At 45.2% G+C, this 16,434-nt stretch overlaps 1 protein-coding gene across 1 annotated transcript; it reads left to right on the forward strand.

Moving 5' to 3' along the window:
• The first annotated feature begins 661 nt into the window (after window positions 1–661).
• On the forward strand, window positions 662–10,001 carry SDR42E1 (short chain dehydrogenase/reductase family 42E, member 1). Its single transcript, XM_045533328.1, is given in 3 exon segments — window positions 662–710; window positions 8,032–8,124; window positions 8,693–10,001. Coding segments are annotated over 3 exon segments (1,230 nt in total). The 5' UTR covers window positions 662–687; the 3' UTR covers window positions 9,807–10,001.
• Window positions 10,002–16,434: the final 6,433 nt, after the last annotated feature.

The following is a 16,434-nucleotide window of genomic DNA, read 5'->3' on the forward strand; positions in this document are numbered from 1 at the left end:
TTTATATTCCAGGACTCGAGTTTGTCCTGTCACTTAGTGAAAACTGAGCAGTAGATGAGGTAATTCACATGAGCCTCTTTGAGTCTGAGTTTGGTACCAGTTCTATAGGAAAGGGCAGTTTATGAAGCCAAAACCTCCATCCTTCAAGCCACCAAAGTGAAATCCTCCCCAGCCAGGGGTCCGTTGTAGGGCACAGGTGCATGGGTGCAGAGAAGTTGCAACTTTCCATAGAACCGACTCACGACGAGGAGACAAAAGATGGGCCTCTCAGGGAAGCCTTTAAGTGAGGATGCCAACCTTCCTTTCTACCTAGCTTTTAAGTCCTTGGTTGCTTCAGCAACAAAGGTTAGTCTTCGCATCATTGCTTGCTTGGGGACCAGAACAAGTAGAGCTGGAAAAACAAGAAAAACCAAGGGCACAGGAAAATATATGGACACACACACTCAGAGACAACAGAGACTTAAAAAGATACATGGAGAATGAATCATCCACCCACCCAAGCAATGGCGAGCTGAGCACCTCCTTTTATCAGGCACTGTGCTCATTGACAGGTACACAAAGACGGAAGTGGATGTCTTAAAGCAGAAATTGAAGGTGGGAAGAGCAGTTGACGTGACCTAAAGTGACCTATAAGGATTCCCGCGACGGTGGAACACACGGGCTGGGAACGTGGGGGAGATTCACGAAATGGACCTGCTGCCCCAGCACAGGTGTGGCTGGACCTCAAACCCGCGCACCATCGAGATGGCGAGACCTCCGGGCTGCCTAGAGAGGCCCGGAAGTGGCTCCAGGAGGCCGGTCCGACGGCTCGGGCGGCTCAGCGAGGGCGGCGGGCGGCTGTAGAGATTTGGGCTGTCTGTCTTCGCGCAAGAGCAGGTCGCGCCGTCATTTGCAGCTGCTGTGAGTGGGCCAGGGTTGGGAGGGCAGCCGCCCCTCCGCGGGGACCCGACGGGCCCACCTCGGCCCGGAAGGCGTCCCCGTGGCCGCGCGCGTCGGGGGCCGCTGAGGGCGGCAGGTGGCAGCCCCCGGAGGCGGGGCGGGGACAGCGGGGAGTAGCACTGACGACGGTGGAGTGTAGCACTGACCCCCGCGGCTGGGAGAACCATCCCCTTCAGTCCTCTTTCTGATTCCAAGGAGCCGGGCCCAGGTTGGCTTTCTAGAATGTCGCTAAGGCCTCAAACACCGGTTCTCCTCATTTCTTGTTTTCTTTTTAAAGACATCAGGCCCCAAGCTCAGGGCGTTCAACAGGTATCTTGCTACACTTGATTCCTCCCTTTGATTTTCTTCGCACTTTGGGGGAAGGATCACCTTCTCTTTATGACAGATTCTGGCTTCCCACGTAAAGTGGCACTGTGAGATTGTCATCTAAGATGAATGTATTTATTGCAAAAAGGTAAGTGGACTTAAAACCTAAGGGGTGAGTGATAGTACCAGATGTACTAGCTGTGACCGAAATTGTGAAGGTGATAAGCTAGTGACCTAAGAGAACACGCACTGTCCCAGCCCTGCCGTGAGGCATCGTACCTTGTGGTTAAGAGTCCTACAGACCTGGCTTCAAGCCTTGGATCCAGCCAGCCACTTACGACTTGCGTAATTTGTGTGCAAGGTTCTTAACCTCTGAGCCATTTTCCTCATCGCCGAAAAGCTAATGGTGATACTAGTAACTACCACGGAACATTGTCCTGAGGCTTACATGGTAAACCTTTAAAATATAGCCATGATGGTGGTGGTTTTCATTTTAGGGAGGAGGAGGAGGTAGGATCAGAGAGATTCAGTGAGTTGCACAGGGACTTGGTAGGAAAGCCAAGTGTAGGGCCCAGATTTTCTGACTTCCAACCTGGGAATCTTACCCTTGCGTCATTGCAGCCTTGGCCTCATGGTAGGAGATGGGGTGTCTCCACCTCTTCCCTCTGGGAACTGTAGGACCCCTAAGAGGCTGAAGAATATGTTAACTGTAAAAGCCCACACGAGACTCAGGTCAGGGACGCTGCACAGCTCCAGGTGCTCCTGAGGGTGAGCCATAAGATATGGAGTCACTTGCGCCTGGGTTAGGAGTACAGATCCCTGCTCTACCATTTGCTAGCTGTAGGACTTGGGGGTTAGTCACTTTGTGTCTCAGAACTTCAGTTTTCTCTTCTGTAAAATGGGATTAACAAATTAGTGCTCATCTCACAGGGTTGTTATGAGCATCTAGTGGAATAATTTGTGGACAGAGTATTGCTCAGTGCCTGGCACGGAGTGTTAAATAAATGGCAGCTGATATTACTTCAATTTGTTGCAGTGGCAAACTGTTGACCTAGTGAGGGAAGTACAAGTATAGTACTCCATGCAGGTATGGCAGAAGGAGGTATTTGAAGAGCTTGCAAAATATTTATCCCATCTGGATTTTCTGGGTCTACATTCTGCTAGCTGGGCTGGACGCAATGGCTCACACCTGTAATCCTAGCACTCTGGGAGGCCGAGGTGAGCAGATGGTTTGAGCTCACGAGTTCGAAACCAGCCTGAGCAAGAACAAGACCCTGTCTCTACTAAAAAATAGAAAGAAATTAGCTGGACAACTAAAAATATATAGAAAAAATTAGCCGGGCATGGTGGCGCATGCCTGTAGTCCCAGCTACTTGGGAGGCTGAGGCAGGAGGATTGCTTGAGCCCAGGAGTTTGAGGTTGCTGTGACCTAGGCTGACGCCACGGCACTCTAGCCAGGGTGACAGAGCGGGACTCTGCCTCAAAAAACAAAATTAAAAAATAAATAAATACATTCTGCCAGCTGTACCTTGTCCCTGCAGATATTGGTAGTCTATGCTTATGTGGAATTTATATGGTAGTTTGGGAAACAGATGGGAAATACCAATTATAAAATTATTTCATTTCTTTTGTCATCAGCATTGTGAAAATTGCAGGGATCTTTTGTGCAGCAGATACTAATACCTGGATGAAAGGAGTCTGAGTGTAGCTGAACAAGATTTGTTACACCTCAGGTGATGATCCTGAATTACAGACAGCTGCCCTGCCACCTAGAGTTATATTCAAAACTGTGTGCACAAATGCCCATCTCTGTTATGAGTATACCAATTTTTCACTAATGCTGTGTCTTTAGTTAATTTTCTTCCCAACGGGGTCTGGCTGTGTAGGTTTTATACCTCACATCCCTTTCATCTCTATCAGGGTTCCCCTCCTTATGGTCTCTAACTACTTCATCTTTACTGCATTGACTGCTTTATATTAAACACAAATAATTTTCAGATCACACTGGAATTTGAACAGCACTATTTCATAAGCCATCTAGCTTCAGTATATTTTCCAGATCTCAATATAGTAAGAATACAGTTACCTTTTATTAATACCTTTGGTCAGTACTTGTGTAGCAATTTAAAACACCTTATCATAGGGTTATACTACTTGCAGATATTTTTCTCTTTCTTAAGGTACATATAGTAATTTTTTATTTTTATGGGAACAGCCTTAAATTCTCTTTGTTGCATACTTTCTATTGGTGAAATGCTAATGGCACCTAGATTTCTATATTGCCTTATAATACCAGAGGGTTAGTAGCATCATTACCTTAAACTCATAGGAATGAAGGAACTGTGTGCATAATCTAAGGCTCTTATTGCTGATCCTTAGCATTTAATTAGGTCTTTGTAAATCTAAAGTACTCCCAGTCATCTTTTATTAGTTTCTTCTCATAACTTTCCTGTGAGATGTCAACTTTATTACCCTCACTTTACCTTAGTGTTATCAAGAGGTCAGGCCGATTTTAAATTTCATTTTTTTTTCGGGTTTGTAATTAAGATTCCATTTTCTTGATCATGAGCTTAACTTTAACCTGTATCTGCTAAAATGTCTGTTCAGGTCAGATGTAACCCTCCACCCCAGAGGAAAGCAATTATTGAACAAAAAGCCACATTTTGGAAGAGCCTTCAAGTGATTGCCATTATAAAGGCAGGTCTGAGTGCTCAGTTCTAGAAGGAATCAGATGGAAACTAATTAATAAAACAGAAGCTGTAAAGTATATGAAAATTGGGCAGCTGGTTGAAGAAAAGCTTTGTATACTCTTTTCTCCGTTCTGGTTAGGCGTTCATGAGAATTTTCTGGGGTTTTCTATGAAATGTGTTTGCTGAGATTTTTAATGTGCTTATTGATGGCAGGGGACCAGGAAGCAAGGAGGTGGCTCCCTGGCAGTACCGTTAACAGCTGGTAACTGCGAAAAGTCGTCCTGACCTGGTATATAGGCTTCTTTTCATTGCTGTTTGTCTTGTTAAATTATTAATTTTTCTTACCTTTCTCATCTGACTCCCCAGTCAGGTTGGTTATACACGTTCTTGCCTCAGATCATTCTGGAACTAGTTGGAAGGTAATGAGTAGCATGAATAGGCCTGGCAGGTTTCTGAAGCATTAATAATCTGAAGCTGTGCATTGCTGACTTGATTAATGTGCACATGAACCATGATTGACCTGTGGTCTTGCAACTAGACTGGAATGTGTAATTTTAAAAACAAAGAATAATTAGAGATTAGGAAGCATTTCTGTTGGAATTTTTTAATTGGGCTCTTGGAGGCCTTGTCCATTTTCTGAATCCCTTACAGTGGAATTCTTGTAGAGATATGAAGAATAGCTTAAACTTTGTTATCTGGCATCCTGTTAATCAAAACTCTATTAACCAGACGATCATTTCCAGAACCTGCTGTTTCAGTTAATGACTTCACCTTCCTCCAACTTCACCTGGATGCTGCCTGCTGCTGTTTCATTCAGGTGCTCACCAGCCCTCACCCCAATTTCAGCTGAGCACACTGACATTTCATCCTGACCGATAACCCTCCAGCGTAGATCCTAATCTCCCCTTCCCTGGCCCCTGGCCTGTTTCTGGGCTCTCCCTCCTCCAGAGGAAGCTTGCTCTTTCACGGGGACCAATGTTATCCTGCCAGTTCCCTAATGTAAACCTGCAAAGCCTTTCTATTGTCTGCAGAATGGAGTTCAGATTCCCCAGAAGGGGAGGAAGGGCTGTCTCCAGCCAACCCCAGGCCGTCTTTCCACCCTAAAGCACCAGCTACATCAGCCATAGCGGACTGGCCATATTAGTTGTCCAACACAGCCTTCCCTGTTGCTGATCCATTTATTTATGATGTGCCCTTAGCTGGTAATAACCCTCTTCTGAACCTGCCTGAATCCTCCCATGGCCCCTGTACCTCTAAGCTCATTCTTCCATGAAGTCTTCTGATCTGCCCCTGCAGAGTCAATCTCCCCACCCAGCCTCAGTGTTTCCCCAGCACTTTGTTTATACCAACATTATAACAGTAATCTTGTTTTCACCTTTGTTGCCTTGTCCTTTAGATATTTACAGAAGCCGCTCTCCTCTGGTGTAAGCTCCAGAACTCAGGAGCTCTGTGCCATCTAGCTTTGTGTCTTTTTTTATTCCAAAACCCAGCACTTTTTAGCAGACAGTGGGGTACATTAAGTTAAAATGGCAGCATTAATTGTTATGCATGGCAATGACTTTTTGACACTACAGGGCCATGCATAATTTGTGCCCATCACAATTTTACTAAATTGTAAATATTTTACAGAGTTCAGAATCATCCATAAATTCAACAAATATTTATTGAGCATCTACTGTGTTCTGAGTTCTGGCTAGCGACACCCCAGAAGGCAGAAGGCCTCAGTTCTCATGGAACTTACTTTCTGTGGGGAGGAGATCAATAATAAAAATGTAAATGGTTTGAGATTGTGTAATATACCATGGGGAAAACAAGCAGCATTGAGGCTTTGGAGGCTTTGTTAGGGTGATCAGAGAAGCCTCTCTAGGTAAGTGACATGTGAGTGGGCTGAAATACTGAGAGAGATGCAGCCAGGCAAGGACCTGGTGGCACAGCATGTCACACTGAGGTGAGAACAGGAAATGCTAATGACCAGGTCATGGAGATGAAGGTAAGAAGTCTGGATTGAGGCGTCAGTAACTGATGTCTGTTTTTGGAAACAGCATTTGTGACAAAATCATGTGATTACATTAAATAATAGAATTGACTACATTTGGTTTTATGGCGACTTCAAATCCAAATGGGAGAGTTCTGCACTTAGAAAACAATAGAATCACCAGGTCTTTTGAAGGCTTACTGGTGCGTTCATCCTTCATGCATTTTCTCGTAAGCACAACTGTGGCAATTGTTTAGTGGAACCTTTGGAATCCATCGATCATCCTCCCACACCATTTTGCTCCATTTCCCTCATATTTCTCACTCTCCTTTTCCGGGTACCCTCAAGCCACTGAGACAGTCACTTGCTGAACCTTGTTTTCAGTTGTCACACCCACTGGCTGATCCTGTCTGAACGATCTGATTAGCTTCACTGGCAATCTGATACGCTTGTACAGGTATCCAGAAGAACTTGTCGAGGAGCTCTTTGTAACCCTGTGCTTTTGAGAGCTCTAATCATGAGCTCTCATGGAATGTCATGGAACAATCAAACCCCCAAACTTTAGAGCTTGAAGAAAAGGGAATTTGAGAAGTGACATCTGTTGAGTGCCTACACTATGTCAGGCATTTTCTTGGACATTTTTCATACATTATCCCGTTTGATCTTCATAAGCCTGTAAGCTTATTATCAACTCCACTTTTTAGATGAAGGAACAGGTCCAGAGTGATTAACTGGCCCAAGGTCACACAACTTGTAAGTGGATTCCTAGTGGTTGAGTGTACGAATTCCTAGGGCCAAACTGCCATTGGGTGTGAGTCCAGGTAAGCTTGGAAAAGTTATTTACTAACGTCACTCTGCTTCATTTTCCTCAGCTGGAAAACAGGGTACTAATAGTAATTTCCTGCTAAGATTATTAAAAGGATTAAATAGCTAATAAATACTTAGCATGCTGCCTGGTGCAGGTAGCAAGCACTATGTGTTTGTCATTATTATTTCCACTGTTCTGAGCTGCTTTTTAGAAACCTAAGAGTTCCTATAATACAGCACAGCGCACAACTTGACAGAAGAGAAAGGTGAAGTCTAGAGAAGTGAAGCGTCTTGGCCAAGACCACGTAACCATTTAGGGGCAGAGGCAAGACGTCTCAAGTGTGTGTTCCTGTCTCCCCACCCCCAGTTTTCTTTCCTTGTGCATGTGCACTGACTTCACACTCAGCCTCACTGCTGCACGAGCTCCTCCTCTTGCGAAAGCCCCAACCTCTGCTGTTCCTGCTGTCCTCCTGGCTCTTCCTTGTTGAAATCCACTGACATGGTGCGGTGGCCAAAGTTGTCGGTGCCCTGCTGAGAGGAGACAGTGGTGGGGCTCTTGGTTGCTTGCAGTCTCCTTGCCTCACCACACCTCTGAGTGTCTCTGTTGGCGTGAGTGTGAGTGTGTGTGTGTGTGTATTTCCATTGCCTTTGAGGACCTCCTGTTCCATTTCTCTCCTCTTATGTAGGAGGAATTTGGTGGCCCACTCTTTGCTTGTTATATCTTGGAGAGAAAGGGTTCTTGGAGCCTTGAGAGGAATTTGGCAGGGGACATAGAAGAGAAGGGAGAGAGAAGTGGGACCCCTCAAAGGCAGTGAGTGCTGCATTTGGAGCACTTGTAAGATTTGGGGGGAGGTGTGGTTTGCTACATAAAGGAGTTTTTCCCCTATTTTTTTAAGTGTAGGTTTAATAAAACAGTATTAAACTATGCCACAGTGTACTATTTCAAAGTTCTATCTTTGATTTTGTGCTGTGTGGGGGGAAATGCCTTTCTACCAAGAATTAATAATAATACCTTACATTTGAAAAGTGCTTTGTGGTTTTCACATCATTCCCAGGCACATTATATTATTGAACCTTCACGTTGACCTTGTCAGGTAAGCAGAACAGATATCACTGTCCCCGTACTACAGGTGAAGAAATTTGAAGCCAAGAAGTGAAGGGGGTGGCTAATGTCACACAGCTGTGACTAGACATTGGGCCTTAGCTTCTGGTTCTGTTAGAGCATATTGACCTTTTGCTTTCGTCAACTCAAAACTAAGAAGAATGACATTTGCATTTGGATCAGTAATAGTGCTGCATACTTCTTTTTTACAGGCTCAATTATCTTTTGCCTGTGCACATGGACTCCCAAGGATCTCCAGCCGAAACTGTCCTCATTACAGGAGGAGGTGGTTATTTCGGTTTCTGGTCAGTGCATCTATAAAATATGCCCATGGAATTACTTTACTAGTAGTTGCCAGAAAATGTGTAGCTCTCAACTCTGACACTTTATACAGTGCAAACTTTTACTTGTTTGTATAATGTTAAATGAGAAATAAACGGTGTTGCCTCACTGCTCATTGAAATTGAGAACTACAGATAAATTCCACTTTAAGAAAAAGTCTTTATAAAGCCATTAAATTGGGGAGGAGTGATTATTCACATTACCAAAAACAATTTAAAATAATAGCTGTTCTTTCATAGTTATGTTATTATTCACAAATATTCCAAAAAATGGATAGTGGGTCTTAGAACAGAGGGGGGAAATGTCATACTATATAATAGATGCCACCATTCCTCGAGGAGAAAGCCTGCGTTATTGTTATTTAAGCACACAGGAGGATTCTTATGTTTGAAAATTTGAATAAGTAAGACTTGTACCAATGAACACATGAAGTCAGGGACTCAGGGTGAGCCCCACGTTGATTGGTAAATTATTTTATATACTTCTAGGCACAGCTGAAGAGTGACTCAATCTAACTTTTTCTCCTTTCAGACTAGGCTGTGCTCTGAACCGGAAGGGAGTCCGCGTGATTCTGTTTGACATCCGCAGCCCTGCTGAAGCCGTTCCAGAAGGAATCAGGTTTGTACGTGGAGACATCCGCCACCTCTCTGACGTAGAGAACGCCTTCCAGGACGTGAACGTCACCTGTGTGTTCCACATCGCCTCCTACGGCATGTCAGGAAGGGAGCAACTGAATCGAAACCTGATCGAAGAGGTCAATGTGGGGGGCACAGACAATGTCCTGCAGGCCTGTCGCAGGAGAGGGGTGCCCAGGTTAGTTTACACCAGCACTTTCAATGTCATCTTTGGAGGTCAAGTTATCAGAAACGGGGACGAATCTCTGCCTTACCTGCCCCTTCACCTGCACCCCGATCACTACTCTCGGACCAAATCTATTGCGGAGAAGAAGGTGCTGGAGGCAAACGGTACGTTCCTGGAAAGAGGCGATGGTGTCTTGAGAACCTGTGCTCTGAGGCCGGCTGGCATCTATGGGCCTGGAGAACAAAGGCACCTTCCCAGGATCGTGAGCTACATTGAGAGGGGTCTGTTCAAGTTTGTCTACGGGGATCCCGGGAGCCTGGTTGAGTTTGTCCATGTGGATAACTTGGTGCGGGCTCACATTCTGGCCTCAGAGGCCCTGAAAGCTGACAAGGGCCACATTGCCTCTGGGCAGCCCTACTTCATCTCAGATGGCAGACCAGTGAACAACTTTGAGTTCTTCCGGCCTCTGGTCGAGGGCCTGGGCTACACGTTCCCATCCACCCGCCTGCCCTTGGACCTCGTCTACTGCTTTGCTTTCCTAACAGAGATGGCCCACTTCATTTTGGGTCGACTCTACAACTTCCAGCCCTTTCTCACCCGCACTGAAGTTTATAAAACTGGTGTCACACATTATTTTAGCTTAGACAAAGCCAAGAAAGAGCTGGGTTATGAGGCTCAGCCCTTTGACCTCCAGGAAGTAGTAGAATGGTTTAAAGCCCACGGTCACGGGAGAGGTCCTAGGAGTCGTGACTCAGAGTATCACGTTTGGGGAGGGCTGGTGGTCTTCCTCTTGGTGATAGCAGTTCTCACCTGGCTGCTGCCTTCTGTGATTCTGTTGCTATGAGGGAGGGGCTGGAAATAAAGAGCTGGTCACACCTGCTGAGATGGTTTTTAAGAAACATGGGTTTTACAATCTATACAGTGCTATTATATGTGGTACCAAACTTTGGCTCTTAAAATTGCTACTGAAGAATGGGTTCTTAGGTTAAGTCTTTCTCACTTCCTTGCACTAATCCTGGTGGGAGAATAAAAGAAGCAAAGAAAAGTTTGAAATTTGGTTTCTTGCGTCCTGTTTTGGATGGGTGTGGGAAAGTCAGTTTGGAGCCACAGAGATGGGCATAGTTGGGTTGGAAATGTCTTACTTGAATTTCTCAGAAGGCAAAAATGTACTTATTTCTGTTTTTTATACTCTGCATCTGCTTAAAATGGACTAAAACTCAGACTAATGGTAATGGCAAGACACCATCAGTTTTGAAAATGTGTGAAAAACACCAAATTGGCCCAGATCCCTAATAGACCAACCCTCTGAGGAGATGGTAGATGTTGCAGGAAAGGCGTTAGCTACTCACAGCGTGAATTTTAGGGATTAACTTTTGTCCTTTGTGATATAAGGGCATTATGCCTGTGTGACCACGTTTTGGTGTTTGATGTTTAAACAAATAGACGTTTGTCCTACCTCATAGGATTCTTTTGAGGATTAGACAAAGCATATTGAGTGCTGTTCAACACACATAGCCATTTTTTTAATTAGAATTTTTATTATACATTCCTTATGAGGATTTTTTTTCCTCAGAGTATCCTCTTTGGAGGGGCTGTTGCTGTTAAACTTTCTGGAATGACTTTGGATGTGCCCTTGGAGCCTGCAACCAAGTATATTTGAATATACTTGGTGTTTGTAAAATTTTGGCCTCTGAGGATAGATTGAAGTTTAGGAAACAGTGGAACATCTGATGATTAGAGGAGGTAATGAAGCTGATGATGCCACTTTTAGTTAAAAAACGAAGCATAACTCTAATAGACTGGTTTTCTTACTGGGAAGTACTGTGGCTCTTTGAGCAATGAGGAGTGTTTCGAACAGTGACAGCATTGTCCGGCCACCCGTGAGGACTGCCATGGAAGATGCTCAAGTGATACTGTTGCACAGGAACCAAAGTGGAAAGAAGACAGAGAATCTTCATCCATTCCACATGGGTTCCAGCTACAGAAAGTGTTGGAACATTATAAGGATAGATTGCTATGGAAAATCATGCTAGAATTATTCTGAGAGTACTTGTAGAATACAAATAGATGAGTATGTTGAATGCTGCTTGGATGTTTTGGAAAAAGCTCTAAATTTGATGTCAGAAGACCTACACCATGAATGTTTTGTGTGGTCATAACAGAGTAACTGAAGGCCCTTTAGAACTTAGTTTCCTCATTTAGGAGATGAGACTGACTGTATTTGTCCTTTCTATAAACCCACCCACCTCACAGGGTTTGTTGCAAGCACAAAACAAGATGTGGTGAAAGTACTTTTAATATATAAATTGTAACATAAATATGAAGTAGTGGTCACGATTGTTTTTAGGAATATGTTATGATAAAAGAAGCTTTTGCTTTAGCCTGGGTTTAACTTACATGAGCACCTATAGCATCTCTAACGCTCAGGATGCTTTAGGGCAAGTTTCTCTACCCTCTGCAGACTTGGAGTCTAGTCGTGACACAGCACGTCCACATGAGGAGGTCACTGGTACGCAGGATAAGTACGGTAACGTGTTCATCGACATGGAGAGGTAGCACAGACTTTGTCAAATATATTTTTAATGACATCTTTCAAAAGATGATATATCTTTTTATTTATGTACACACACACACACACACACTTCTCTGTTTTCTTAGGTATACTGAGCATAGAGGGGTTTTTATTTGTTTTGGGGGGTTTCCCCTGTAGTTAAGATATCTAAATGAAATTCCTGTTCAATACTTTGGCTTTATTGTCATCCTGGTATGAGACATACTCGGCCATTCCACAACATGTGACACAGTTGTCCACTCCCTCCTGGAAACATTTACTTTTCATGAACTCATACTCTTCTGGTCTTTCCTTGTATCAGTTGCCTGTTGCTGTGTAACAGGTTACCCCAAAATGTAAGATGTTAAAACAGCAAACCTTACCTTCCTGTTTCTGTGGGTCAGCAGGCTGGGTGTGGCCTAACGGGGTAGTTCTTGCTTAGGAGGACTCAGCCGGTACCACCGTCACGTGAAAGCTGGACTGATAGCAGGGGATCCACTTCCAGGTTGGTTCACCCACGTGACTGTTGGCAGGAGGCCTCCGTTCCTCCCCACGTGAGCATCTCTAGCGCTGCTCGAACGGCCTCAGGATGTGGCAAGTGGTTTTCCCCAGAGCAGGGGTCCCAAGGGGCAAGATGGAAACTCCATTGTCCTTCATGACTTGGCCTCAAATGTCACACTGTCACTCCACAATATATTTGTTACACAGGTCAATCCTATTCATTGTGGGAGGGAAATACACAAAGGTGTGAATACCAGAAGGGGGCATTGTTGGGGGCCATCCGAGAGGCTGGGCTCTTGGCTCCAGCTGAGTCACCCTTCCGTTTCCATGCACGGCAGCCCGCATTCGCAGCTACGCAGCTTTCTCTGCCTGCCTCCTGCCAGTAGGGTTTTAGGGATCCAAAGGCAGCTTTTACATTTTGCCCTGTATCTCTTTCAGTTCAAGCTGGCAGTGTTGCTGTGAATGTTTTGAACACTTCATTGTCTGCTATGAGTCTTATTGCAGCAAAAGCCACACCCACAATCTATTTGAGAAAAGTCCTCCACCTTGAGCTTCTGCTCAGACGGCTGAGGGAAAATGCCCTTAAGGTTCTTAGAAGCCTTAATGTCTGAACAGCTCTCTGAGATGCCACATCTGGCCTTTCTGATTTTACAGCCACAACCTTAGTCGTGCACTGTCATTCCCACAATGTCATGTTTATACACAGGTTAGCCCCATTCAGTGTGGGCAGAGACTACACAAGGACATGGCTCCAGGAGGTGGAATCACTGCAGGCCAGTGTGGCCCTGGCTACCACACTCCTGCTTCCAGATCTTGTCAGTTTTCTTACGGTCTCCTCCACTCCATTTTGCACAAGTGGACTTTCTCAGCACTCAGTCCCAGGCCCTTTTCTGATACCATATTTTCTTCCTAAGTGATCTCAGCTCATGGCTTCGATTCCTATCTCTAATCTGAATGTAAACTGCTGCATTTATGGTTCCAGACCATTCTTCTGGGCTCCAGGCTCATATTAACTTCCTCTGCATCTCCACATGGATATCTCATTGGCACCTTTCAGTTAACATATCCAAATGGAGTTCATAATCCTCCGCCTACAAAAAAATTTCCTACAGTGTTTCTTTCCTTAGTAAGTGTCTCCACCATCCACTGAATTTCTCATGCGAGAAATCTAGGATCATCTTCCCCTCCTTAACTTGGCACCCCTAACCTCTGTAAGCCCACTGATTTTGACCTAGTAATCATGCCCTAAAGCTGCCCAATGCACAGGTATTACCTCTCCCCCCACACACACTCCAGTAATAGCCTGTTTGTTCTTCCACCTGCTGCCACTCCTGCCTGCCTTCAATCCACTCTCCACATCAGAGTGTAAAAATGTAATTCTTACGTCACTTCCCTGCTCAAAACTCTCCTTAGGTTTGAGAATCCTCAATGTGGCCCGAGAGCCTCGTCTGACCTGGCTGCTTGCCCGCCTCTCCGTGCCCACCTCACGTTATTCTGCCTTCTCTACCCCAGCTGCTCCGACTCCCTGCGGGTTCCCGGGCTCCGAGCTTCTCATCCTCCCTCCCCCTTTTGGCCTGTGTAATGTTTATTTCAGGTCTCAGCTTAAGTCTCTTCCTCCAGAGACCTTCCACGATCCCAACAATCTAGGATTGGTCCTCCTGCTACAAGCTGTCATGCCACTCTGCCCACTTTTTAATAGCATTTATCACAACTGTAATAACTTGTACAATTATTTGTTAATGCCTGTAAGCTCCATGGGGGCAAGCACTCTGTCTTGCTTCCTACCATACTCTTAATGCCTAGCACAAAGCAGGAGTTTGATGAGCATTTGGTGAACGAATGCTATTTTTCTTTCTGAGGGTGAACACTCCCTTCTGAAACATAGATAATTCACTGTCTCTAATCTTTTGAAGACTGGGGAAAGTAGACAACCTACAGGAGAATTGCATGTTAACTAAGTCAACACCAGGTGCGGTCTAGTAAGTGAGGTCATTGTGCATGTGATAGAGTGGAAATATTAAATGCTTTAAGCTGTTCAGGGAACGGGGAGGGATGTGGCAGAGTGGACAGTGATTTGTCCTTTCTCCACCTCACCACTTTGAGGACTTAGTTTTCTCCAAGGGAGCTCCCCTTCCCTTCTGAGGTCAGGAGATGCTACGGTTAAGAAATTCCATTATTTCTAGGGTTCTCAGCTGCCCTTATCTTCCTTTAACTGTGTGGAATCACTCAAACCTGCATAAAGCAACAAAATTTCGCTCACACTTGTGCACACGGGGATGCTCCCAGAAGCCTGGACATAAGGCCACCAGCACGGCCACCTCGTCCACTGCTTCCAAGGAGTATCGAGGGGTTATCCCCAAGCCTGAAGGAGGATCACAGTGGGGGAAGGATGTGTGAGCAACAAAGGATGTGTGTTGGAACTCAAAGGTAATGCCCAAACTGTCCACAGCTGCAAAGAGGAAGAGGCGTTTAGAAGGCTGCTGGGAATAGTTGTTATATTTCCTTAGGGATGTTTCTGGTCATAAGGGCAAATGGTGCCATGTTACGAGCAGTAGCAGTTACTGGAGGGCCAAATGACTAATTCTGGCACCAAATTACCTATGCTATGGTATTTCTCAAGCCTATGGAATAGGCCTAAGGATTGTTTTCAAGAAAAGGTTATATTTTCCTCCATCACCTAACATGATAATTCTAAGGCGGTCAGTATTGCTTTCTCGTGACTGTTGCGGCATCTGCTACTTACATTCCTTTCCCAGTCTCCGCTTCATAGCCTTACAGGGTAGAGGAAGCCTGAAGAATTGTGTTCCCCAGCCCTGACCCAGGGTGCCCCATGGGGCTAATGGCACACCTGTTGCTGGCCTAGGCAGCCTTAATGGAATTCTCACTGTCAGCTGGCATCTCTTGCTTTGGAGAATAACACCTCACACTCCTTTTTGATGAGGAAAACCCATTCCCAGCCCTTTCTGGGGGCTGACCTCCACGTGCAGGCCTGGCCAACCAGAAGACTCCTATCCTCTGACTGCAGTCATTGGGCCAAGATGGGCCAGTCAGCGCCTCCCTTCAACTGCTCTCCCAGAGCTGTTTAGAGAAGCGCTTTGCTGCTAGGATTGCTTCTTTGGGAAGATAGGCGTTCGGTGCTGAGGTGGGTTCTCCTACCCTGAAGGAGAAGCCCGCGCTCTGATAGCGTTGTCTGGGCTCCTGGATCCAGCTGTGGGTTCAGCAGAGCCAAGAAGTGGACAGGGAGAAGGTCCTTGAAGACAGCACTGGGGCTCCATGACCCGCCTGCCCAATGCTGATCGTCCTAGATCATCCTGTCACGTGAGTCTCAGTACAACTTTGTTTTCTGCTTAAGGTGTTTTGAGTTGGATTTTTCTGCAGGAATTGACTGTGTCCTGGCATATAGTGTCCACAGTCCTCTCCTGGGCACAGGTGAGCCCACCCCGTGGTTTCCAAGACATTCACTCTCCACTCACCTCTGTGCCCTCATCTTTACAAAAGGGACCCTCTGCTGGCCCCTGGGTAGAACATTTTTTGGGATTTTTCTTGCAGAATCAGATTAATTTACTTTTTTATAATCATGTTCATTTGAATCATATTTATTCAAATCATTGTGTATTTGGGCTCAACATGTCTTTAAGCAGTCTAGTTCAAACTCTGTCGTTCTATAGAAAATTGTTTGACGAAGTGATTTGTTCCTCAGAACATGGATGCCCCATGAAGGCAAGAACCATCTGTTTTTTCTACTTGTATTATATATCCAGAGAACACAGAACAGTTCCTTCACCTGCCCAAATAAATGCTTGTTGAGCAAGTGAAAGCACTTACCAACCAGGCGGTTGATCGTTTCTCTGGGCTTACAGCTGATTTCATTTCCCAGTTATCCCCTCCTGTAAACCCGTGACTTCCAGCCCTAATAACAACACTTAAGGCCCAAATTAAAAATACAGACTCCAGAGGAGTGATGTCACGTAAGATGGCAGAGTATAAAGCTCTGGAATTGGTCCTTGCACTGTAACAACCAGAAAATCAGGGAGCCAGGGGAACAATCAGAACCAACGATTTCAGAACTCTTTATGTTACATAGATTTTATCACACACACACAAATATATATATATATATATATATATATATATATATATATATATATATATATATATATATATATACAGGCTCCAAGCTCTTGCCCTGGCGGTTCTGATTGAGAAGGGCTATGTTGGTTGGGAATCTGAACTCAGGTGTTTCTTAGCTCTCAACAAGGAGGTGGAAAGTGCAGCTGGATGCTGAACGCTTGCTCCCCTGCCAGGTGCTGAGTGAGAGCCTCCTGACGAATGCATTGGACTTCCCTTCGCAGCTTTGCTGCGGCGGATGCTCAGCACCTCTTTACTGATGAACAGAGGGGGATAGGACTTGCAGAAGGAC

The sequence above is a fragment of the Lemur catta genome, chromosome 20 (genome assembly GCF_020740605.2).
Source record: "Lemur catta isolate mLemCat1 chromosome 20, mLemCat1.pri, whole genome shotgun sequence".
In the NCBI taxonomy this organism is placed as follows: Eukaryota; Metazoa; Chordata; class Mammalia; order Primates; family Lemuridae; genus Lemur; species Lemur catta.